General features: G+C 36.3%; 3 protein-coding genes across 4 annotated transcripts in view; 2 read left to right on the top strand and 1 right to left on the bottom strand.

The window, feature by feature from the left end:
• Positions 1–815: 815 nt before the first annotated feature.
• On the top strand, positions 816–4,449 carry LOC143898952 (cathepsin O). Of its 2 annotated transcripts, XM_077408794.1 has the most exons (7): positions 817–1,195; positions 1,801–1,939; positions 2,765–2,997; positions 3,395–3,540; positions 3,616–3,666; positions 3,940–4,208; positions 4,310–4,449. In XM_077408794.1, exons 1-7 carry the CDS (start codon positions 1,007–1,009, stop codon positions 4,345–4,347), a joined length of 1,065 nt encoding a protein of 354 aa, XP_077264920.1. In that variant the 5' UTR covers positions 817–1,006; the 3' UTR covers positions 4,348–4,449. The 2 variants fall into 2 exon arrangements, with proteins under 2 accessions (XP_077264919.1, XP_077264920.1); XM_077408793.1 differs by lacking the exon at positions 4,310–4,449 and having other exon boundaries at positions 816–1,195; positions 3,940–4,249.
• On the bottom strand, positions 3,670–23,111 carry Vermilion (Tryptophan 2,3-dioxygenase vermilion). Its single transcript, XM_077408791.1, has 8 exons — positions 22,917–23,111; positions 11,331–11,644; positions 10,659–10,828; positions 9,405–9,613; positions 7,641–7,994; positions 7,018–7,267; positions 5,810–5,903; positions 3,670–5,161 (listed from the first exon to the last, which is right to left on the bottom strand). Exons 2-8 carry the CDS (start codon positions 11,354–11,356, stop codon positions 4,993–4,995), a joined length of 1,272 nt encoding a protein of 423 aa, XP_077264917.1. The 5' UTR covers positions 11,357–11,644; positions 22,917–23,111; the 3' UTR covers positions 3,670–4,992.
• Positions 20,379–23,586, top strand: part of Ldd (lipid droplet defective) — a 36,508-nt gene continuing 33,300 nt past the window's right edge. The window contains exon 1 of the mRNA XM_077408772.1: positions 20,379–20,868. The gene's annotated coding sequence lies outside the window, so the exon portion shown is untranslated. The remainder of the gene's footprint in view (positions 20,869–23,586) is intronic.

The raw sequence follows: 23,586 nt of genomic DNA, 5'->3' as shown, positions 1-23,586 counted from the left end.
ATACCTGAAAGCGGAATATAGATCTAAGAATAAAATCGTCTTTTTGAATGTTGCGAATGTCGCGGATATCTGAGGCGCATGCGTCACGTGACGAATTATCTGACGATTGGCAATGCCAGCCGAATTTGTTTACTCTGATAGAGCAGAGTAGTAATTAAATATAATTTTAACAGATGGCGCCACCGATATGATTTGGATCGCGCGTGCTAAATATATTTTTTTAATAAAAGAAAAAAGATCAGATCGCATAATTGCCTTAAAATTAACACGTAATCTGATTAAATGCACCTTATTAATAAATAATAAAACGATGCATTTTATAATACTGTTTCTTGATTTATATTTAATATTTGCTTAAAATGAGCTGAAATTCAGAGTTATTAATAATAATAATAACAACAAATAGCTATTTTAACTTCTTTAACAAATTTTTTGAAAATTTTTTTTGACAAAAATGTCGAAGTAGATGTGATATAAATTACACTTATAATATTACATTTAATTTGACGGTACAATATTAATATTATATAATATTTAATATTATAATTAATTTAATTATCTAAATTCTGAATAGAGAAAATCGATAAGATAAAGTTTCCAAACTGTATTTGAAAGAAAACATTTAAAGCTGAATTTTATTAAAGACTTGCATTTCGTTATAATTATTTAGTCATAAATATCTTATAAATATACTTTCCTTTAAAAAAATATTAATTCCAAATATTTTCAAAGTAAGAGAATCTGTTTCTTTTATTACAGGTGTGTTAGAGCTACGTTGAAATCAATCCGCGAGAGTATTAAATATCACCGCCATTTTCGACCTAGCGTCCAGTTGTGTCCAAGCACTCCAAGTGCTTACTCGGCAAATCTTTAAATACCTACTTACTGGCTGCACTCGTTGACCACTTTCCCTTTATTATATCGTGTCTACGTCGTCCGTTGCGTGACAACGCGAACGCACATCGTGAACGTGCGAACGTGCGTTCTGCGTCGTCGTGCACGAGACATGGAGTGGCGAACGGTGGTGGTGATAGTGCTGGTCGTGAGCCTTTGCTTCTTTATCGTACCGATCAGAGTCGGGCCCGATAAAGCTGTCAAGGAGGACGCGGAACTGTTCGCGAAATACGTAGCCCGATACAATAAATCCTACAAGGATGAGCCCGCGGAATATAATAAGAGATTTGAGCATTTTCAGGTGACAGTTGAGACGATTTCTTCTTTCTTCTCCAGACCGATCGTGGGGGATCGCGAATCGCGAATCGCGATCGGTTTAAATGGTTGCAACATTGCATTGTTCTCCTCGGACACACACTTGACATGTTATAATTTAAATATAAATTTCGTTAAGATATTTAAATCGTAAACACAAATGTTACGCTCGCTCGCACTCGCGTATATTATGAGTCATTCGTGTTTGTGTATGACTTAGTGCAAAGCACTAATTAGCTTTATCGGCACTGACGGAAGAAGAAGAGTAATGATAAAAAGCGTTAAACTTGTTTAATTCTAGAGATTTATTACAGTTTTACTTAGACATTGACGTTCCGCTATATATTCACATTTGTCGATTATTTTATTCCGAAATCTTCTGAAAAATAAATTTATAATGACTGGAATGTGTAACTAACTGCAATAATAATAATAATTATATAATGCAATATCAAAAGATTAACATGGTAACGTTTAAGTTAGAAACTAATTTTTACAAATCAGCGTTGCCTGTAGATGCAATTTCCGTTTTTTTTTTTTTTTTTTTTTTTACAATAGTATTATATAATAAAGAAATGAAATCAATTGCAGAAATCATTGCGACATATCGAAAAGCTGAACGGTTTACGGTCGTCGCAGGAAAGCGCTTACTACGGGCTAACAGAATTCTCCGATTTGTCCGAAGATGAATTCTTGCAACAAACGCTACTCCCCGATTTACCTTTGCGGGGTGAGTTTAATTTTGACTAAGAAAAATAGCGATTAAGGCCCAGTTTCACAATTAAGTTGATTCTGTTGCTCTAATCTCATCGTGATTGCTTGTATTTCAAGTTTAAACATTTAATTAACTTAGACCCAGTTTCACAAGTGTCGATTAACTTTTAATCTTACAATTAGATTAACTCACTCTTCGTCTCCTTCTAACGTTCCCCTTAGAAAGAGACGAAGAGTGAGTTAATCTAAGATTAAAAGTTAACCGACACTTGTGAAACTGGGCCTAAGTTAATTAAATGTTTAAACTTGAAATACAAGCAATCACGAGATTAGAGCAACAGAATCAATGAATATCTATAATTTTGTTTTAGTTTTGGTGTACAACATATTTGCTTTTGAAAATATGTCTGTTTATCAGTACGTAGCATGTTCGCGATAATATTTGTATTATTATATTATTATAATTAATACATTAATTAATTTGTAGTGTGTACAAATACGCGCCAAAGACTAAGTTTTACGAATAATTATTTTGTTTTAATACTAATATGCTAAAGACAAACGATCTTCAAATCTTAGAAATTTTCAAGATTTATTAAAATTAAGCTTGCTATATCACTTAAAAAATGACAAAGAGTTTCTCGAGAAAGCTCGTTAAGACTAATGTCGAAGACGAAAGATCTTTAAATCTTGCATATCTTCAGGATTCATTAAAGTTAAGTTCGCTATATTATTTAAAAATTAACAAAAGTTTCCTGAAAAACTCGGTTCTGCTTGCAACGAGCACAATTTAGTGTTGTAATTTATTTCTTGATACAAATATAACAATTTTGTTAATTAGGGCAAAAACATATGATAGCGTCGTATTATCATCAGCATCTTACAAGCTCGGTTAATCGTGTGAAGAGATTGACGGGTATACCCTCTAAGTTTGACTGGCGGGACCAAAAGGTAGTAGGACCAGTTGCGAGCCAAGAGAGTTGCGGCGCGTGTTGGGCGTTCAGCACTGTCGGGGTGGCCGAATCGACGTACGCCATCAAAAACGGAACTTTATATTCCTTTAGCGTGCAGGAAGTAGGTCGTTATATTCCTGACACGCTTTTCTATTTGCAACGCGAGGGAGCCGCTCGAGGAAAAGACCCCGCGTCCCAAAACGCAAATTTTACGGAATTGCTTTCACGGAAGCATCGTCGAATAAATTAGCCGTACACATTGATGGACATTAAAAGCAGCTGGTTTCTTATTCCAGCAGCTCCCTCTTGATCTTTCAACGTAGTCTTTGAACGCTTATACTTAGAGAACTAGAAAAAGTTTTGATATTTAAGACGCACGAGAGGTTCTCTTAAACACTCCGAGAAAAAAAAACCGATTCTTTACGAAGTGAATATATCTTGAAAATCTCAAAGCTTTTTTAGACGTCCCTATATATTAACTCGTCAGCCGATATGGTTTATCTTCCGACATTATGCAGATGATTGACTGCATGCCAGACGGGAACGGATGCCAGGGTGGTGACATATGCAGTTTACTCTCGTGGCTGTCGACGTCGAAAACAAGAATTACATCTGAGACTGATTACCCTCTCACATTGCGAGCCGATACGTGTAGATTGCCTAAGTACGTTGCATACAAATTGCGAAGATGTGTTTTTTTTATCGAAACACAAAAATATCATAGGACTTGATCTTTCAGAATAGCCGCGAAGACATCGGGAGTTAGAGTAACGGACTTCACATGCGACAGGTATTCATTTTTTTGCTTATGCATTATTATTTATAATACATTATTTTTTCATTATTACTTATATATAATGCTCGTTATTATTTAAAATGCTCCATTTTTTTCTTACACGCAAAATAACTATCGTACACACGCATTTTTTTCTTTTGCAATGTAATGCACGTCACTTGCCAAGTTGTTGATTATGTCGGCGTTAACAAAGAGTGAAAGCCTGAAGGCTGGACACAGCACTGTGTCCATTGTCCCATTGCTCGCGAATAATCGAGTTTGTTTCAGCTTTGTAGACGCAGAGACTGAACTTTTAACGCAGCTCGTTACTCATGGACCCATGGCGGCTGCTGTGAACGCCATATCTTGGCAGCATTATTTAGGCGGCGTAATACAGTGCCAGTGTGATGGTTCGTTCAACAGCTTGAATCATGCGGTGCAGATAGTAGGATACGACACAGCAGCGAGTATACCGCATTATATCATTAAAAATTCGTGGGGACCGTCCTTTGGCGACAAAGGTTACATTTACATTGCGGTCGGCAAAAATTTATGCGGTAAGATCAATGAACAAGCAGCGTGCAATATTTCGCGTTAATTGTATTGAGTGCTTATTTCTCTTTAACGGATAAACGAATATCTTGTCGTGTGTTTGCAGGTATAGCCAATCAGGTCTCGTCGCTCGAAGTTGGCTAAATAATCAGAATTTTAAATCGTAGCGTTTCCAATTTCTGACGAAATAAATTAAGAAGTATTATGTTAGAAAAAATTGTGTCTTACCTAATGAAACATTTTATTAAGTACAGCGTTAATTATATGTTTTCCATACCGTATGTTATGTCAAAAGTTTACCAAAATACGATCACCTTAATAAAAGACGATCTAAGAGAAAAAGATCTCTCAGAAAGTGAAACAGTGATATCTACAATCGTTAAAAGTTATACACAGTTATATGTGAGCTTTTTTATATTATGATCGACACTATAAACAAACGAGACCTTAACTTTTCTTTGGATTATTCTGTCTAATCTATATTTACTAATTAGTAATTAGTAATTAGTAATTTTATTAATTTTAATAATTAATAAATAAAATAATTTTCAAACATTTGAAATTTTAGTTCTAATCTTAACGCTATCGTAAATTAATGAGAATTATGCGTGCTGTTTTTAGAAATATTTAGTTCCAACGCTAAAAAAATCTTAAAAAGAACACTCGTCTAATTGTAATATCTAATTAATATCTAATTATATCAGGGTGAATGTATAATATACACACTGACTACATTAAAGAAGTAAAACTTATTAAAGTTTTATGAACTTTGCTGTGTGATGCGCTAATTTACGAGCTTTCTAGAGAGTCCGCCAATTCATCTTGATCGTCCGAGTTGCAGTCGTACAAGGCGATTGATAACTTCTTTTTCATTTGCTTCGTCAACGGCGGGATCATATGACGTGGTATCAGGAAGGTCGATAGGTTGAACAAGTCCAGAAAAACTTTGTATCTATCGCTATTCGCCAAGACATATAAAACAAGCAAAATTTTTTATTAAAAACATTTGCATTTGCAAAAACTAATCGATAAAGTATTTGCCGTTTTATGAAACGCGATGGATTTCTGACGTAACGTATTGAATGATAATAATTGACAACAGTTATTTAAAATTTAAATGATGACTCAGTTAAAATTATCGACAAAAAAACGATACGTATTTTAATGACTTATGACATTACAATGATAATTTGTGCTAATGATAAAAACTCGCGATAAATAAGAAATATGTTATTCGTGATATTATTTCCGCTGCCACTGACATATATTTTCAGTAAATAAATTATTTCGTATTAATTAATAATTTCAATTAAGGCTCCTGGGTCGTTCGTTTTACGACTGTTTATTAACTGTCAAAGAAAAGGCGTAGACTTAACTTCAACTCGGAGCATTTTTGAAGTGTGCTGAAGTGATCTGTAATGTTATTTTAAGCAAATATCTTTTTATTTGGAAATACTACGCAAGAATTCTCAACATTTCTCGCATCTGACGTCACATCTCATGAGATGTCAGAAAAGAGCCCAGGAGGCTTAATTAATAACAAAATAGATAATTTTGTGTTAATAATTTCAATTAATTTTTGCCATTAATTGAAGCAGATAAGTACCTTAATGTGGACTTCAAATATTGATAGCCGGAGGAGCCACCAGTGCCTAATTGTTGAGATCCGATCATTCTTTGTACCATGATAACATGGTTATCTGAAAAGTAAAAGAACATTCTAATGGTTGTATAAACAAAATCAGATTACGATATGACGCACACGCGCCTTTCACATAGTAATTATAAATAATTAAAAACTAGTAATAGTAATTATGTATAGATATGTAGCTATCAGTGAAAAATAAGAGAAACAATCTGACAATTGTGTAAACAGATATATAAGATTACGTTGGACGCATACGTGCATTTTAGGCAGCAATTATAAATAATTCAAGACTGATAAGTATCTAGTAATTATGTACGTACGAGGGAGTTCCCAAAAGTTTCCGAAATAATTTTTTTTTAATATTTAAAGTGTACTTACAGGTCTGAAACATCAAACCCCTTCTCTCCATGTGACTAAATGCAACAATCCAAGCGCCTTTCTCACTTGAGGAAACACTGTCTAAATTCTTCTTCCGGAATACTGTTAAGGGCTGCCAGCGATTCTTGTTGAATCTTGTTAATGTCAGCAAAACGGCTTCCTTTAAGTTGCTATTTTATTCGTAGGAAAAAAAATTGTTGTCACATGGAGAAGGGTTAAAGTTTCAAACCTGTAAAGTACACTTAAGATATTTTTTAAAAAATAATTCCAGAAACTTTTGGGTACTTCCTCATGTATAATATGTACGTATACAATATAACTGATATATAATAATAATTATGTGCATTTGTATGTAAACGCACACGTTATAAGAAAATTTTAAAAATATCGTATTTGTTCTCGTGAATATTGTAAGAAAATTGAAAAAAAATTGCTAAATTTTAGTAAAATGAGGACGAGCGTGGCTTAGTAGACAGCGCACTGGTCTATTGAGCCAAAGGTCCCGGGGGTTCGATTCCCGGTAGAGCTAGAAAATTTTATTCGCTCGTTCTCCTCTCTCGAAAGGCAATGGCAAGCCACCGAGAGTATATGTCTTGCCACGAGAACTTCTCTAAAAAATTGCCGTTCGAAATCGGCGTTCAACTGTAGGTTCCATATACAATGTGTATAATCCACGTGCGCAACACATGTATATGAAGAGAAGTCACCACGCTCGGACACGAGTAATAGGACTTGAAAGTAAAATGTAAACGTATAAATAACAAGATATTAATAATGATTTTTCTTACACCTCCATTTTGTGATTAGAGAGTCGATGTCCATTAACGCCGTGAGGATTTGATGCGGCTGGCTGAATCGTGCTTCATCTCGATACAGGGTGATCATTATTGCTCCTTGAAGAGCAGTGTGTGAAAATCTGCGTTCCCCCCGTGACACGAGACCATTATGAAGCGACTCTTTGAAGATGCTGTCGAAAAGTGCTTTCCGCGAGCGCACATTGGTCAAATGATAATTTTTGACGCATTCTTCTGATATTGTCTGAAAATTTGATAAATATAGTATGAATAGCACATTGTTTCGAAATTCAAAAATAAACGAAGAAAAGAATGTTGCGTAACGGATTTCTTTACGCTTCTGTTCTTTGTAACTTTAAACTTTGCAAACTTGATCTTTAATGTTAATTATCTTCATAATCGAGCTTTAAATTAAATTTCCTAGTGAATTATAATATATATATTTAGAAAGAAAAGTTCTTATTTTTTAATAGTGTTGTCATTATTTCAGATTTTTCTAGAGATAAAAAGAGAGAGAGAGAGCTAGCTCAGTGCTGAAATTGTTGAAGAGATACGAATATAACTTAGTTATCTTTACAATATTATGAGTTAAGATTAGTGGCCTCGGGCATACTTACATTTACAGCTTGTTTTTGCTCGGCCAACATCTTCTCCACCGATCGCTTGTACTTTCCCCAGAAATCGAAGTCGTGTGTCTCTAGCCCTGGTGTTCTGCTCAACCAGCTCTGAACCAGAGTACTGAGACTGGGCTCCTCCTCAGATCGCTTGATCGCCTCAATAGCTTTAGGATCTCTCCCGAAGATCTTTAGGTAATTAGATTTGATCCTGAGTTCTCGTTTCACGCCCAGTTTGTTCTCCAGTAGACGGAATTGTAGCGATTGGTAACCCGAGGCCGGACACAATAAGTCTCTAAACGCCATGAAATCCAATGGTATCATCGTTTCCAGAATCGTCACTTGGTCCACCAATAACTGAAGATCATGATATTCATTTGTAAATAATTTTCGGCATTTTGTCAGTTTGTTTAAACAAAAAAAAAAGGGAACTGACACGACCAAATTGTGCGAAGATAAATTACATTGTTAAATGTACACGACACTGTTGTTTTCATATTATGCTTTCAATCATGTTAGCTCGATTGTAATCATTAAATTAAATGAGAATTGACACAATTTAAATTAAATAAAATAATTAAATTAATAATTTTCATTTTAATAAGAAAAAGATAAATTTCGTAAAATGCGTGATTACAAATCTCGTAACTATGAAAGAACATCTTGAAATGTCCTCATCGATTGTCAGCGTGGCTACATTCGCATTTCTATGGGTGCCGGTGCAAGCAAAGGGTGCGTGAACGACATAATACGTTATTACAATGCGTTGCAAGGTGTGTCTGGAAATAAGTATAGCTTCAACTGTGCTCTTTAGAGAACGTAAGAATGATTTTTCTTGACAAAAATTTGACATTATCTCGCAATTTGTGAATAATATTCGTATATATATATTGCATAGATAATAGATTAGATGTCACATTTTACATATCTTCCGAGCGGTACTGTATACTAAAGACAAATTCACAATTATTGAAGACAAGTTGCTCGCGCGTGTTACTCGTTTGTAATTCTATTTCGAGACACTCGATATTACGTGCTCGTGCGTATCGAGAATACAGTATCACGGAGAGACGGAGACGTTTTATCGAATCAAAATAAAGAAAGGTACCGACCGCACCTTCTGCGGTATTGAAATAGAGTAACGGGTTTGTTACCTAACGTAACTCTTCTCCGTTCTCCCTTTAATGCACGCACAAGCGCCCGGTATCGCATATCGTCTAGAAATATTATCTTACTGAGCCCCCGCAGGATTCCTGTGTGTGGTTCCCACAGTCGGTCTTATTTGTCACATCGTGTCTAAATCGGGAAAGAAAAATCGTCGCGCGCGTCACGCACTTGATACGCCGCGATCGTTACGAAATGTTCGACCTAGTTTATCGTAAAGAAGCAAGTTACACAAAGATATCGAAGCATATATTAATACAGCTGTAGCGCGGGGTGTTACGTTCGATGTTTTCGACACATGTAAGAGGATGTAAAAGAAAGTGTCGCGGTAGTAAACAGCTTTGTCTGGCGAGACAGAAAAATTTGATTAAAGAGACACGCAGACTGTGGCGAACTAATCGGCTTGTAATTAAGGGCCGTTCACCTTGCATCACCATCGCCATTATTGTTAAATAAGCGGATTTCTGTTCTGACATTTACTCAGCGTGTCGCTTTATAATTATCATCTATTATTAAACGACATTATACATAAAACCGCATTTCGTATAAGAATCTTTCTTGAGAGAATCGTCTTTAGGTAGGTACGTCCTTCGTTCAACGTACCTTCAGAATAAGCACAATGCGATTCAATCGTTTGAGAATATCCAGGGTTTTCGACTCGTTCAAAACGTGAGAAATTCCATTGCCTCGGGTGGCGGCCGAATGATCGTTAGAAGACCCGTTGGACGCATTGCAATTGTTGGATTCGGAGCTGAAGAGTGCCCTAACGGAGTCGAGCTCGAAAATAATTTGCTTGAACCAAAGCTCGTACGCTGCAACAATTGCGATGCAAATTAGAATAATATAAAAGTTGCAATAAATACCTAACTCATAATTAATAAATTAATTATCAAAATATAAGAGCTATAATGAATATGTACGATGACTCACGAAACTGATTAAATTGTACCATTTGTAAGAAATATGTATATATTTCGATAATGTAGATAAGCATACACTCAAGAAATATGAAAATAATTTAATGCAAAAAGGAGAGTGTTGAAGAAAAGCCCGAATTTATTTTGCTGTACAGTAATTCTTGGGTCATCGCGACCTTGTCTCTCGCTGTGCTTCTGACTTTTTCGAAAACTCGAGATCCTTTCGTTTATGATTCTTTCTCTCTCCCCGGATATCGTTTCTTGCCTAAATCGTCGACTTATGCTTGTAATTGTTTCAAATCTATATAGTTCTAGTTATTGACCTCATAATTCTATTTTACGAATTGCATGTTTATAGGAAGCTCGCTTTTCGTCGTCCCAACAGTTTCGACATTGTTAGGAATTTCTTTTGAAAATTCGTTAACAAAGGTATCTGTTGATACAAAGGTAGTGTAACATCATAGATAAGTATTTGTTTGTATGTCAATATTGAGAAATTTCAGCAGTTGTTTATTTTAAATCAGTTAATCGCAGTAAATCAATTAATTGTGTAATACATTTACAGAATTATTGTAATATATTTGATCAGTTTCATGAGTCGCTGTATGCTATTAATCAAATTATTATTTAAAAAGTTGCAAAACAATTTTAAGATTATATACTTTATTTTTTTAACTTTCTTATATTTTTATGTTTTCCATTTACTTTAAGGAACAAACTGACAATTTCTATTTTCTATAAAACATTATTAAAAATATTGGAAAGAGACCATTTATTAAATTACTGAGCTTTCGCGCTATTGAAACAAAATTTATATAGAACGTAATGAAGAAATAAATAAAGATATTTTGCTGCTTTTTTCAGTGCTTTTGTTGTGGCATAGAAAAAAATTCATTTGCCAGACTATGTATAGAATTAACGTTAATTATTAGTAAGATACCTTGATGAGTGACAATAAAAAGATGCTCGTCGTGAACTGCATTGCCGTATTCGGCGCTGAGAAGCCTTTGCGCAGATAAGATCTTGTCTAAACATAGATATTCGCTATAGTTCAACGCCGGTCCTTGCGTGAACTCGTCCCGCTGTGCCTGATCGTTTCGATTATCCTCTCTTCAACAGACACGCCATTGATGATTTTTACGTGATGACATTTCAAATGAAAGAGACACATGACCGGTTACAACGTGATAAAGTCGAATGATGATAAGCTGCTTAATGTAATCTGTTTTGACGAATGTGTTATAAAACGCGCGCTTTCGTCATAACTTTATCATAATAAATTTAAAAATATAAACTTTTCAAAATTATGTGAAAACACTGGATTTGAATTTATTTGATGTTTGTTCTGAAATAGAGCTTTTATTTTAGAGAGTACCTAATGTTTTAAAACGACCGAATCGCGTTTTTTTTTCTTTTACATCGAAAGGCAAATTAAAGTTAACAAATTACAGAAAACTTCAAAGAATATAAGCGTGCTTTTTTCACACACTAAAATATTCGCTATCGTAATCTGTAATTTTTTATTATATTCTATAAATAATAATGGAGATGTGTGTCTTTGTCTTTATGTATCTAAGAGTATTAAAAATTAAAAACGTGAAAAATTACTTACTCAATACTGCTCACTGGGCAAGACATTTCTCAAATGTGTTTCCTCACGTTGATATAAGAAAGTAGATAAAGTAACACTTTTTGAGATTTCACACGAAATCGATATTTCTTCTCTTCGTTTTAGTGAATGGAGTAATTTCTCGAATTCTCTTTTAATATAGGTAACAGGTTGCAATTTACTTGGAATATCCGATTGAGATTCCTTAAAATTGTCGAGAACCGCATTTGCATGTACGAGAGACCACACGCAACACACGTTGTCGAAGAGGTGGATGCCGCTCGACTAACGCTCGATTCGACCTTTAGAATTTATCTCTGTAATGACAGTATTGTTATTGAAAGAACTTCCGAGCGGAATGCTCTTGCGATAATGATAATGATTTCGTAATAGACAAATTGTTGAACGTTAGGTTAATATTTAGTTCTTCAAAACGGATTATTGGAGTTAAGGACAACTTTAATTACAATACGGAAGACATTCCCATTTTTAACAAGCGCGGCCCTGCAAATATATATATATAATAACGAAAAAAATTTTATTATATAAATTTCATTATTATACAGTTTAAAAAAGTATATAAATATTATTAAATAAACGAGAATTACTTCGCACGTTTCTCCACAAGTTCCATCAATGTAAATTATTGTTATTAATTATTACACTTGATTAAATTACATATTTTTTGGATATTTTTTATAGATATGTATGAACAGTTTAATGTATTATATGGTTATTATAGTTAATAATTCTGAATATATAGTGAATAATATATAACAAATAGCATTTTTAATGGCAAATAAAAAATACACCAATTTAAACGTATAGTTTAAATACAGAACTAGTAACTTTTTAGATAATTGTATATATACATTATACATATACGTATATACATTGTGTATATACATACATAAAATGTACATTATCGTGTACGAAAAATGCCAAAAGACATATTTTTAAACATAGTTTATGAACATTTTAAGATAATAATACGAAAATAAAATAATACAAAAAGTTTTAAATATCCTTTTACTCATTCATATATCTATGATATATATATATGTATACATAGATAATTGTATTGTACATATAATGTATGTACATAAAAAATTATCATTATACATATTTTATATACATAAAATTATAGATTATGTAGAAAAAAATATCAAACTGGAAAGTTTTAAACACATTATTTACAAATATTAAAATAAAAATATAACAAGACAATTTTCGATATTCTTTTTAACAGTCCTTATGTAGTTTCAAATTTTTAGTTTCAAAATTTTTATGCTAAAATCTTAATTTTAATAATATTAGCATATTTTGTTCAGAATGTTATTACAAAAATTCAATTAAATATTATCGGCTTGCAAACAAAAGATTATTTTAAAAGTGAACAATCAAACGCGCGCAAATCGATTCTTAATTTAAGCAGTAATTTATCACAGGTAAGTCTATCGCTGTCAGTCAACTGTTATCCATTGAACGATTTATTACAAAATTCTGCAATACTGTCTACCGCGAATTTCTTTTTGTCTATCCTGACTCTTCTCTCAAATGGCAGATGTCGCGTCGTGTACGCTTTATTGCTTTAGTTAAAGCCACGGTCGTGGTTAAAGCAGTAAGATTATTAAAAATGGAAATATTCCAAACGTAAGAAGAAAAAGATATGATATATGAAGAAATTCTCTCGGCATTTTAATTATTAATTAAATTAAACGCAATAACGTAACTTTGTATTCATTTTTTATTTATAATAATTATTATAAATAATAAATATGAAATACAACAAAAACAGTCGTTGAAATATACAGGCTAAAATCTCTCTCTCTCTCTCTCTCTCTCTCTCTAATAATTTTTAGATTATCAGATAAAAATTACTTTAAGAATTATGTTTGTGATCACGTAATGGAAAATTACGTTATAGAATTGCAGCCAAATAATAACAAACAATGCAGAGATAAATAAAGTTTATTAATATATAATATAATTATATAATAATTATAATGACCGCGAGACGATCTCGGATAGCAATAAAATCCGTTCGTGACATTTAATCGTTGACCGGACACGCAGTTTCCCGGAAGTATTGATAACTCCGCATCACTGATTATAATTTTTTTCGCTCCTCTCAGAGCATTGCTCCTTTTCATCTCTTTTTCGACCACGTGATCTATCGGGCTGACATAGAGTACACGTAAGTAAAGATGCTCTACATTACGAAATTCTAAGAAAGGTAGTTATCTAATTTTCTATTTCAAACATATACGATAGACTAATCTCGAATAAAAAGCGAAAAATTTTTAAAAATCTATATATTTAACAATTTTGGCGTGAAATTTCTGTATTCAAATGTACTTGAATCGCGGAAGATTTGACAGAAAAAAGAACGAAATGTAATATATGCATCAGATAAAATGCACACATTGAAGAAAATATTTTCAACGGTGAATAGCGTTCCCTGGAAAAAGATATAAACTTTGCGAATAAGTTTTATGCTAGAAAGATGTAACTGTATATTTATTTCGAGATTTATTGCAAGATTTCAACAGTCCGATCAACATATCGCACTGCAGTCGTGCGCCGATAGATGCATTTATATTTAAGTATCTCCCCGTTCTCTGCCATCTTGTTTTGCAGACGGTGTCTCCTTAGGTACGGCGGTTGCAAATTACTTGGAGATCTTCAATGATTCTACATGTCACTGCGTATCACTTATTCCGGGGCCGGAAGCGCTGTTCGATAATATCTTCAATGACGTACGACGCTCGTTTACGTAATTGTGTACCATCGAGAAGTGTTTTGACATAATTACCAGGAGTGTGCACGAAGGATATGTTCATCGGACGCGTTTACCGCTAATTTCTGATATTTCGCTTAATGATCGCGGGTCGTTAGATTACATTCTGTATCGCGCAAAGCGCAAGATTGTGAGCGAGCCGACACGCGCGGATATCCGAGTAGAGAGATACGTGCAACTTAATTACCGCACGATAAATTTAATGATTCCAGTTTCAGATTAATATTCAAAGGCAGTATCCAGAACGATATCGTAATTATCAAATAATCGATTTCACGCTACATCATTTCTATGCATTTTATTCATTTATTTAAATTTTTCCATTTTTATATATTGACTTTTTTGCGTTCGCAGTATGCGGTAGTTGATCTTGGCCGTAATTTACGCAATGTAATACCTCGTATTTTATCCCGGTTTTTCTGTTTAGCGCTCGTTATTACGTTTTCTCTCGAGAAGAAGACGTGCCGCGGCGGAGATCTGTTCGTCGCGTGTAACAATTTTCTAACGGGCACAAAAAAACAATGACACACTTTAAACAACAGCTGCGCAAAAATGAACGTAAATATTCTTGCGACAAATGTAGACGGTACTTAAGGAGGCTCTTACCCGGCTGCTCTAATCAATGTAGCAACCGAAAAATTATCATTAATAATTGGTTATAAAATTATCGGAAAATTAAATAAAAAAATAAATAATGATTTTTACATAGTGTAAGAGTAAGTTATATGTTCTATTAGTGTAAATATTAAAATTTATACAATAAGTCAGTTGACTACGTCAGTGCTAAAGAGCAGAACATGCGCGTGTCACAACGTCGTCTGTAGCAGTCTGCAGCTAAGTGAGGTGTAGCCGTGTAGCGTTGTAGCGAATGATGCGATGAAGAGATGGAGCCAAAAGAAAGATATAACGTGAGAATGCTGAGAGGGAAAATGAAAGGAAAATTCGCGAAAATAAAGGTTGTCAATGCGCGAGAGAATAATTATGCCGCTACCATACAGCGCAGAGAAAAGACATGTGCAAGTGAGGTTAGAAACTTCGCGCGATTTTGACACTCGGAAGATCATTTGCCTAACCTGTCGTACGTCATATTAAAACTACAATATCTTTTATAACTCATCGTCAACACCAAGTTTTCTTCTTATCATTAGAAAGATTATTATTTTAACTACAATTCCTTAGTTTTTTGTTTACCTGGCTCGCAAACTTGCTAAGAAAATACATCGCTTCCGGTAAAAATTTTAGTGTTTACCATATGCCCTGTGTTAAAAATGCGAATTTCAATACTGATATTTTTACAGTTTTTATCGTCAACCTATGCTCAAGTTTTGGGCATCGGTCCGTTGTGGTTCACTTTACAACATATATTAATTTCATAAAGATCTGTCATATTATGATCGAGGTAAGAGCCTCCTTAAGAAGCGATATAACTTCTCGATTATATAATTAAGTAAGAGAAATGTATAATTAAGTAAAGTAATGTAAGATTGGCTTTTGATAGCTGATGCAAAAACTAAGATTGTACAGTGTGTGCGAAGAAGAATATATCGAGACGGAAGCGCGTGCCAGAGGTTTAATTACGATTCCAGGCTTGAGATAGCGAGATGTATTCTGCAGCGTTAGTACGTCCACCAAGTATATTCAGTCAATTCTTTTTCCAAGCGGCTATACTCGCGCGATCTACGGAATTTCCGTGGAAAGAGAGCTCGTTCTCTCGCAATCGGGTGCAACGACATAAAATGAAGATAATGCGCCGCCTGATTATTCGCTCGCAGTTTCGTTAGTGTTTGAAAGGTCGAGCCAGTTCATTGAATCGCATACACTCCGTTTTAAGAATCAAGCTAAGAGTCGAGGGAAAAAGAAGTCGCTCGATTTCGCATACTTCTCTCCTATTTCGTATCTCCTTTTTTTCTCACGATTATACGATAACCCACTTTTCACGATCGCTCATTGTATGAATCGCTCATAGCTCCGTTCTTTCCATCATTAGTGTTCCATCATCCTCCGAGCGAATAGAAGACTATTTCGAGAAGGAGAGAGTGGGATAAATCGCGCGTGTAACGTACGCGACTTAGGGATGCCGTTCTGTGGGGAACGGAAGGACGAAATGCCGCGCCGGAGTCGCGGATTACGGATTTATGCAATGCCTCCGACGTTAGTCATCTTGGAAGTATCTAATTGCCAACGTGGAGTGTCCGCTAAATTGCGGCCGGAAAAAACATTTCACAACGGATCGGGGGAGTATACCTATCGTTCAAGCTGCGGCGCTCAATACGACCGTCGCGTTTCCCGGTCGCGTGCCGTGTATTTATTTCGAGCGAATTTTGTCGCGCGCGATCGTATTTCCGTTCCCAATTGCGCTACGTAATCGGCCAAGCGCGAACAATCGATGCTCGCGCTATCGCGTATCCCAGCCCTATTGATCTGTCTCACGACAAAACTCCCGTTCCGGTGGGTGCCCGGTTTAGCTACGGCAGGAATAAACTCCCCGTTACGGGACTTGGGAAACTTGAAGTACGGCAGCAATAACAAATATCCATAAATCTGAATATCGCCAGACATTCGGATATCTAATGCGCGTCCTGGAATATTTATTGGGTATCCGTTCTCCTTGGGTGTCTCTTCTTCCTCGTCGTAACTTCTCGCGCCCTCGTCCGAGCGAAGTGGCTGCAGTCTCCCGAGGACGCGATATCGCAGAGATTGTGTCGAGGCGGGCGAACCCGGCGTGGCTCGCTTGACAGATTGTCGGGAAATTTAATAAAATCGGTTGCTCGCGAAGGAATAATACTCGCGCCGTAATATATCAACTTGATATCATCAAGCAGACACATCGCAACACACGCGCGGGCTGCGACCGATCGGTGCAACACGCGGAACATCTGACGCCATCGCGGAAGCACGTGAGAAGTCGGCTAACGACGACGACGACGAGATACCATTCACCGCGACTATTCGTCTTATTCTGGGTAACTCTCCTCGGTGACCGCGTGCGTGCGAACGCTTATGGGAAGATCTGGAGTGGTGCCTCGTAACATTTCGAGCAAATAAATGACTATTGTCTGTATATAACAATTGTCGAGATGCATCTCCGTGAAACACCTTCCGTAGGTTTTCCGTTTCTATTTTTTATACAAGGATGGAATGTAAGAAGAACTTCTGCAGCTTTATAGACGTAATATCATTATCGAATGCCGGTACTCGACAATAACACATTATATACGTAAAAACATATAGTGTTATTATATCAAGACAAATATCGAGTTCATATCTATGCTATTTCTCTTTTTTTTCTATTTTGTGAATCATGCAGAGAAGTAGGAAGCTAATTAATTTAATAATATCCAGATATTCAATAACAGCTGTAATATAATATGAGGTTGTATAAGACAACATCATATCGGTATTTACAGCAATCAATTTGTTATTACTTTATCACATAAAAGCAAAATCTATTTTTAATTACTGATATGTAAATAATGTCTTTTTCATGACGGTTTCAATTTCCGTTTGCTACATAATTATTTTAATAATAAATTCATATTATAATGAGAATTATGTCGAATATTATAATGCGAATAAATTAATTCAGAAGCAGATATTTTACTGTAAAACAGCTCTATGTAAGTTAATATAAAAAATTCACAAAATTACATATATTCTTATGAAAATAAAAGAGTTTCACAAACGTGTGTCTCTCGTGAAATTTGTATTTTTTTGACGTGTCCCATTCTCTTCTGATAGCCAGATTATCATCGACTCGTCAACGATTTATAAAATTGTCATTTATTCACATGTAGCGCGTTTTCGCGTTGCATGGCACCGCAAACGTTACATCCCTCTCGCGGCCGCTGTTGCGACACGATAAATGGTACCTTGATCATCTAGTAAATTATGTTTGCTGTGCTGCCTAATGGTGCCATAATTAACGTTACGCCAATTTACACGTAAACAATTATTGGTTATTATGTAACACGCGCACGTACGCGCGCACGTGAATACGTGATCTTCGCGAATGCGAGTGATCGAGAGAAAAATCTTATCATTTTCAATTTCTCAATTTCCACCAGGTGGAATGTGATGTCCGATCCGGATTCGCTCTCGCCAGACGGGTTTCCGCCTTTTTGCCCACTTTTTTTCCAATACGCCAGCCCTATTTTTAGACGTACCCTAAAAAAGAGCGGGATCCTCCCTCCTTTTCTATTCTTTTCCTCATTCAGCCACAGGTAGTCGGCGTTCTATCTATACTCATGCGTTATGCGCCGCGGCCCAACATTTCTCTCTCAGCTCTAAAAGTAATATAAAAACTTTATATCTCCCAGAACCATACTGGTTATAATAATTTGACAATTTTCATAGAGAGCAAAAAACTTCCCGGCAATTTTTCAAAGATAACGTTCTATTTAATGGGAGGCTCTCTCATTAAAGAGATCGAGGATATATCATTGCGAACATTTTCAAGTTTCGTGGATTACTTTACAATGACGTACAAACGGTAATGACAGAAATTTAATCATAAAAGGTGCGTATGCAAAACGACTTCGAGAGATGTAATTTTTCAGCAGAAATCTAAAGGTGAAGTAGACTTTAAAGAAAATCTTTCATTAAATGCCGCATTTTTATTTCTCGCCGATGTCATTGATTAATTACATCGGGAGTTACGTACCTTGAATTTAAAAAGTCCTTCTTTTTGCACGCTTTTCTTTTGTCTTCGAGAGTAATAAGTACACGGTGCAGCGGAACTGCACCGATAACGAGCATCCTGTGACAATAACATATACCACTTCTGCACAGGCAACGTAAAATAATTATTCTTGAAATTGTAAAAACGAGAAAATAAAAAGAAAGTGTATTGTGTTATTGTCACGAAAAAATCTAAATGATTATCTATCTACATATTTATCATGCTTATGATAACTTCGATGAAAAATATTTCTTCAAAATGGTGATTTAATCAACAATGCGCATGTTTGTATAGGAACTATACAAAATGGCGTGAAATCGCGTAATAGCCTTCAAATGATCATATTATGCCGCAATGAGATTTCCGTATAATGCATATCACGTATTATGCATATAATTACTGTAATTAATTCAACTTTATTCTGACGATTTAATTAATTATTCATGAGAGCGCTTTGCCTTCTGATAACAAAAATTTCCAAAAGACAGACGGTGTAATGTCATTTTATTACATCTCACGTTTTTTTGCAGTTTCATTTTAATATTAAATCGATAAGTCGTCGGTTTAAATGCTAAATCATCGAATGGCCGCACCGTCGTCATTGTGGAAATCGCTATTACCATAGTCTTCGGGCAATCAAAAGGTCAGTTGATTGATCCCGCAGTTGGCCTTCACGATTGTTTGATAAATAGATCGCGTTATCGCTTTTGGAACCAAATATTTCTTCGAAATTTGATCGTCGAACCAATTAGGTTTAACAAGCCGTATACACGCTGCGGTACACTTTTAAAAACATGCCGCTAATTCATTCGATTTATTGCGCTGTGGATACTCCGATGTACTTATAGATTAAACGAGATAAATTTGATATTGAGAATAATGTCGTTGTGGGGGTACTCCATACGAGATCGGAATGTAGAATTCGCCATTTTTCTCACGAGAATTTGTGATTTCTCGCGCACGATTCCGCGCACGTACCGAGATACGTGTGTTCGGAAAATCACGACGATATCCATTCGTTTTTCTCCTGTTCGAAATAATTATGTTATTACCGAGATTAGATAAATTTCCGCATGTATGTCATTAAGATTCGACTGGTTTTTTGTAATCAGTGTCCTAAAGAATATCTTTGTGTATTCATCAACATATAATCAACGAAATAATTATTACGCATCTACTATTTAGATTAATCAGATTTTCGCAATTATCAAAAACAAAAAATTCTCAGGATAAGAGGTATCATTAGTTGTCAATCAAATCAGTCAATTTTTTTGCAGTGATTAGAAAAAAAGAACATTTCGAGATGCATGCTTTAATTATCGGTTAATGTGATGAGGGAATCGAATCTTCTTCATCCATTTTATTGTCTCTAACATCTTCTCTGACTGCTTCGCGCGGACTCGATCGATCGATCAAAGAACACGATTCACGATCAGGCGTTCGCACGCTCGCTCGCGGGTTCGCCTGTACTCGTCTTATATACAAAGCACGCACACGCGCGGCAGACGAGATGGTGTGTGGGACTCCGAAGGTCCACGTGGTCGTGGATCACGGTAGTGGTAACAGTCGTCCCCCGGCCGTCGTTCAAGTGTGCATGAACGTCGGTCATCATCTCCGCCGGCCGCAGCCGCCGCCGCCGCCGCCGCCGAGAGAGGGAGAGTAGCTGTGGGAAAAACGCGAAACAAGAAAACAAGCCGGGACAAGTTCGCTTTCGTTCGTGGATCCGTGTGAGTTTTGCGCGCTGACCGCAACGGGCAATTCGCCGGTGCATCTACGGTGCGTCCCGGCCGCGAAGCGAGTTGTTCTCCAGTCCAGTTCTCCATTATCCGGGGTGTGTGTGCGCGCGCGAGCGCGCGCGAGTCCGCGATGTGCTCCGCAAGGGTTGCCGAACTCCGCGGGGATCGTTGATCGTGATCTGTGCTACGCGACCAATTGTCCGTGATTTATGCAATCTGATCGATCGCGCGGTTCAATAAGGATAAATCATACGCCGTTGTTTATTTTAGCTGCTTATAGACTTTAGCAGAACGTGGAGGCAAGGTGATATCAGTCGTTTCAAGGCTGTAAGTATATATAAACGTATATTTTTCTTCGTCGCGTTTAAGAGAAAAAGAGAGAGAAATGCGGAAGTTCACAGCTTTGTGGCATATAAAGTTATTGAAATTGCCAGTCCTGAAGAGGCCATTGTCTTATGCAATGAATTAATTTTTTACTCGATAATTACACAGCGTTTCTTTTTATTGCTACACATTAATCGTTGATATAAATATAATTACGGGCATGAATTGCTGATGATCGGTAATATTGATTATAAAGTTACAAAAGTTGACAGCAATCGTAGGCAGTAGCGGAGGTATTTTACTGTTTCAAACTATTGTTTTGCAACTATTGTTATCGTCAGTTGCAGGAAAATTAAAATAGAGATAATTGCTATCTTTGAAGAATATCTCACATAACGCGCTACTAAACAACGGTACGATCAATTATTATGGCCTTAAGATTTCTAAAGTATATGTACGTAGAAATATTACTTAGATATTCATCGAGCAGTGAGTCACGTGAACAATTAGCGTCCTCGCAAAAAAAAAAATCGTCTTGTCTAATCTTGCATAATCCGCTGCTAACAATTCGTACTTTGCTTCCGAATGCTACTTTAAAGAACACGTTGGACAGTGTTCGATGAACTAAAAAATTCCCATCGTAGGCATCGTGTTCTCGCGGAAAAACGCGAACGAGCTTCGTTCATAGCGAAAGGATTCTTCTCCAGTATCGCGCTCCTCCTCCGAGGATCCTCGCCGAGAGACGGCCGGGAAACTTGCTCGACCAGCTGCCACTGTCGCTGCCGGCGAAACGATCGCACGACGTTTCCGAGAAAAGCGAGGATGCATTTCTTCCTCTTCGTGGTTACTTCGTGCGATCGCACGCGACCCTGAACTTCTCCGCTGTAAAGACTTTTGCCGTTCACACGCGACGCATATGTGTACGCCGTGTTCACATCTGTCAAACGCAGATGGTATTGCGAGGGCAATCAACGACACTCGAGATGAACGATTTCTTTTTCTCTCCCCACTTTACAGCCCGATCGTTCGTCTATAGATTAATTGTCATCGCGTTCGCGCGGAGACGCGGACTCCGGTCGACCTGTATCGATCTTTGTCCAATAACTCTTCCATCCGACAAGTCTGTGATTCATAATCCTCGTTCCGCTGGAATATATGCTCGAAAGAAATAAAGTGTTTTATTTGTATATCAAACGCCTCGGGTATTTCATATTTTATGTAACTTTATTAGCGACCGTGAACTTATTTCTGCCCCTCGTGAGATAATGTGGTGATGTTTAAGCGGAAAAACTGCGGTTTAGTACTTTAAATCACTCCTCCTCCTCCTCCTCGCATCTACTTCAATTGCGATCTCACTTGTTGGACACAATAGACATAATATTCTATTGTTTAATTAACGCGCAAAATGTCAATGTCCAAGATCGATAAAGATTAATGGAGTAGGAAAGAAAATAGAGAATTTATTGCGCACGCTCGCTACTTTTTAATGCGTGCAATCTGAAGGCATGACGACGTCACGTTGATTACTTAATCACATATAACCTGTCGGTATAAATATATAAATTTTGACGTTTAATGCAGATGTCGGCAAATCCAAATGACGGCCTTTAGCAGTTTTATTTCGCATTATATATACGCTTCCGATTTTAAATCCTTTTCGCACGTCTCGATAAAACACATTCGACATTTATTTAAAAAAACGTGTTAATACCGCTCAATACCCACTGATTACGTACTGCGATCGTAATATATTCACAAATCTGAGGTACACAATGTTACGACACGAAAGTTGTATTTATATGCTCGATTCCTATGTGTATATGCTCCTGTTAACCTTGCGTTTTGTAAACACAGATTTTTTTTAGAAGGTTCATTCGGTAATTTCTCTCACCTCGTCTTTAAATGCATTCACATTTAATTTTAAAAGCGCGGTATTAATATAATTAATATATTAATCAATAATATTTATTACTTCAATGTGTGTATCAGTGCATCCTGATGCAAACTATCTGTAACACTGCATGAAAGAATATTGATAAAATGAAACTTACGTTACTGTCTTGCAGTTGCGTTATCCCGTTGTCGCAACAACGGTCACTGCCGCGTGTAATAATTACGTGCCAACGACACTCGCGTATTCGGACTAAAGGCCGCGCCGCACATATTAATAATCGGATCGCGGATTTTCACCTGGAAACGGATCGACACATAGCATGGACTGCGCTCAGGTACAGAAAAATATGACCGGTGACTCACCGGCCGAAGAAAAGAGATAGTTACTGGTAGAGGTCAATTCTACCGGACACTTTTTGAAGGCTTTCATGTGGTGATCGCGTAGTCCTACTATATGTATGTCGATTTGGAAACGTGAGAAGGTGACGTACGCTTGATGGAACTCATTGTTGCAACCGCGTGTATTGATTCAATTTGACAGAAGAATTTACATTTACATTTAGATTTATTAATTTATAATTTGATTGATTGCGGTTGCGCCGACACTGTCTCGTTTTTATAGCTTCGTGACAAAGTCTCGTTACTACTAGCCGATTATTTGACAGGCTGTGTTGCATCGCACAATAAATCATTATTTTTTGTTAAGCCATTGATATATTGAAAAAGGTCACGATTAATGACTTCTCCGCTTTTAATCGTTTTCACTGCGCTGTATAGAAGTGATGAACTTTAATCGCCGTCGCCAGGACAGGCGGGCGCTTTGATTTA

The sequence above is a fragment of the Temnothorax americanus genome, unplaced genomic scaffold (genome assembly GCF_048541705.1).
Source record: "Temnothorax americanus isolate GAGA-0224 unplaced genomic scaffold, ASM4854170v1 Scaffold25, whole genome shotgun sequence".
Classification (NCBI taxonomy): Eukaryota; Metazoa; Arthropoda; class Insecta; order Hymenoptera; family Formicidae; genus Temnothorax; species Temnothorax americanus.
This window is presented reverse-complemented; position numbering and strand designations above follow the sequence as displayed.

Bases quoted from the DNA above. Each gene is read 5' to 3' on its own strand.
- LOC143898952 (XM_077408793.1), top strand. From the start codon at position 1,007: ATGGAGTGGCGAACGGTGGTGGTGATAGTGCTGGTCGTGAGCCTTTGC. The intron at 1,196-1,800 runs GTGACAGTTGAG...AATCAATTGCAG, and splicing joins AGAGATTTGAGCATTTTCAG to AAATCATTGCGACATATCGA. The intron at 2,998-3,394 runs GTAGGTCGTTAT...GACATTATGCAG, and splicing joins ATTCCTTTAGCGTGCAGGAA to ATGATTGACTGCATGCCAGA.
- Vermilion (XM_077408791.1), bottom strand. From the start codon at position 11,356: ATGTCTTGCCCAGTGAGCAGTATTGA. The intron at 7,268-7,640 runs GTAAGTATGCCC...TCAAATTTTCAG, and splicing joins AGCAAAAACAAGCTGTAAAT to ACAATATCAGAAGAATGCGT. The intron at 5,162-5,809 runs GTACTTATCTGC...CTTGGCGAATAG, and splicing joins TATTTGAAGTCCACATTAAG to CGATAGATACAAAGTTTTTC.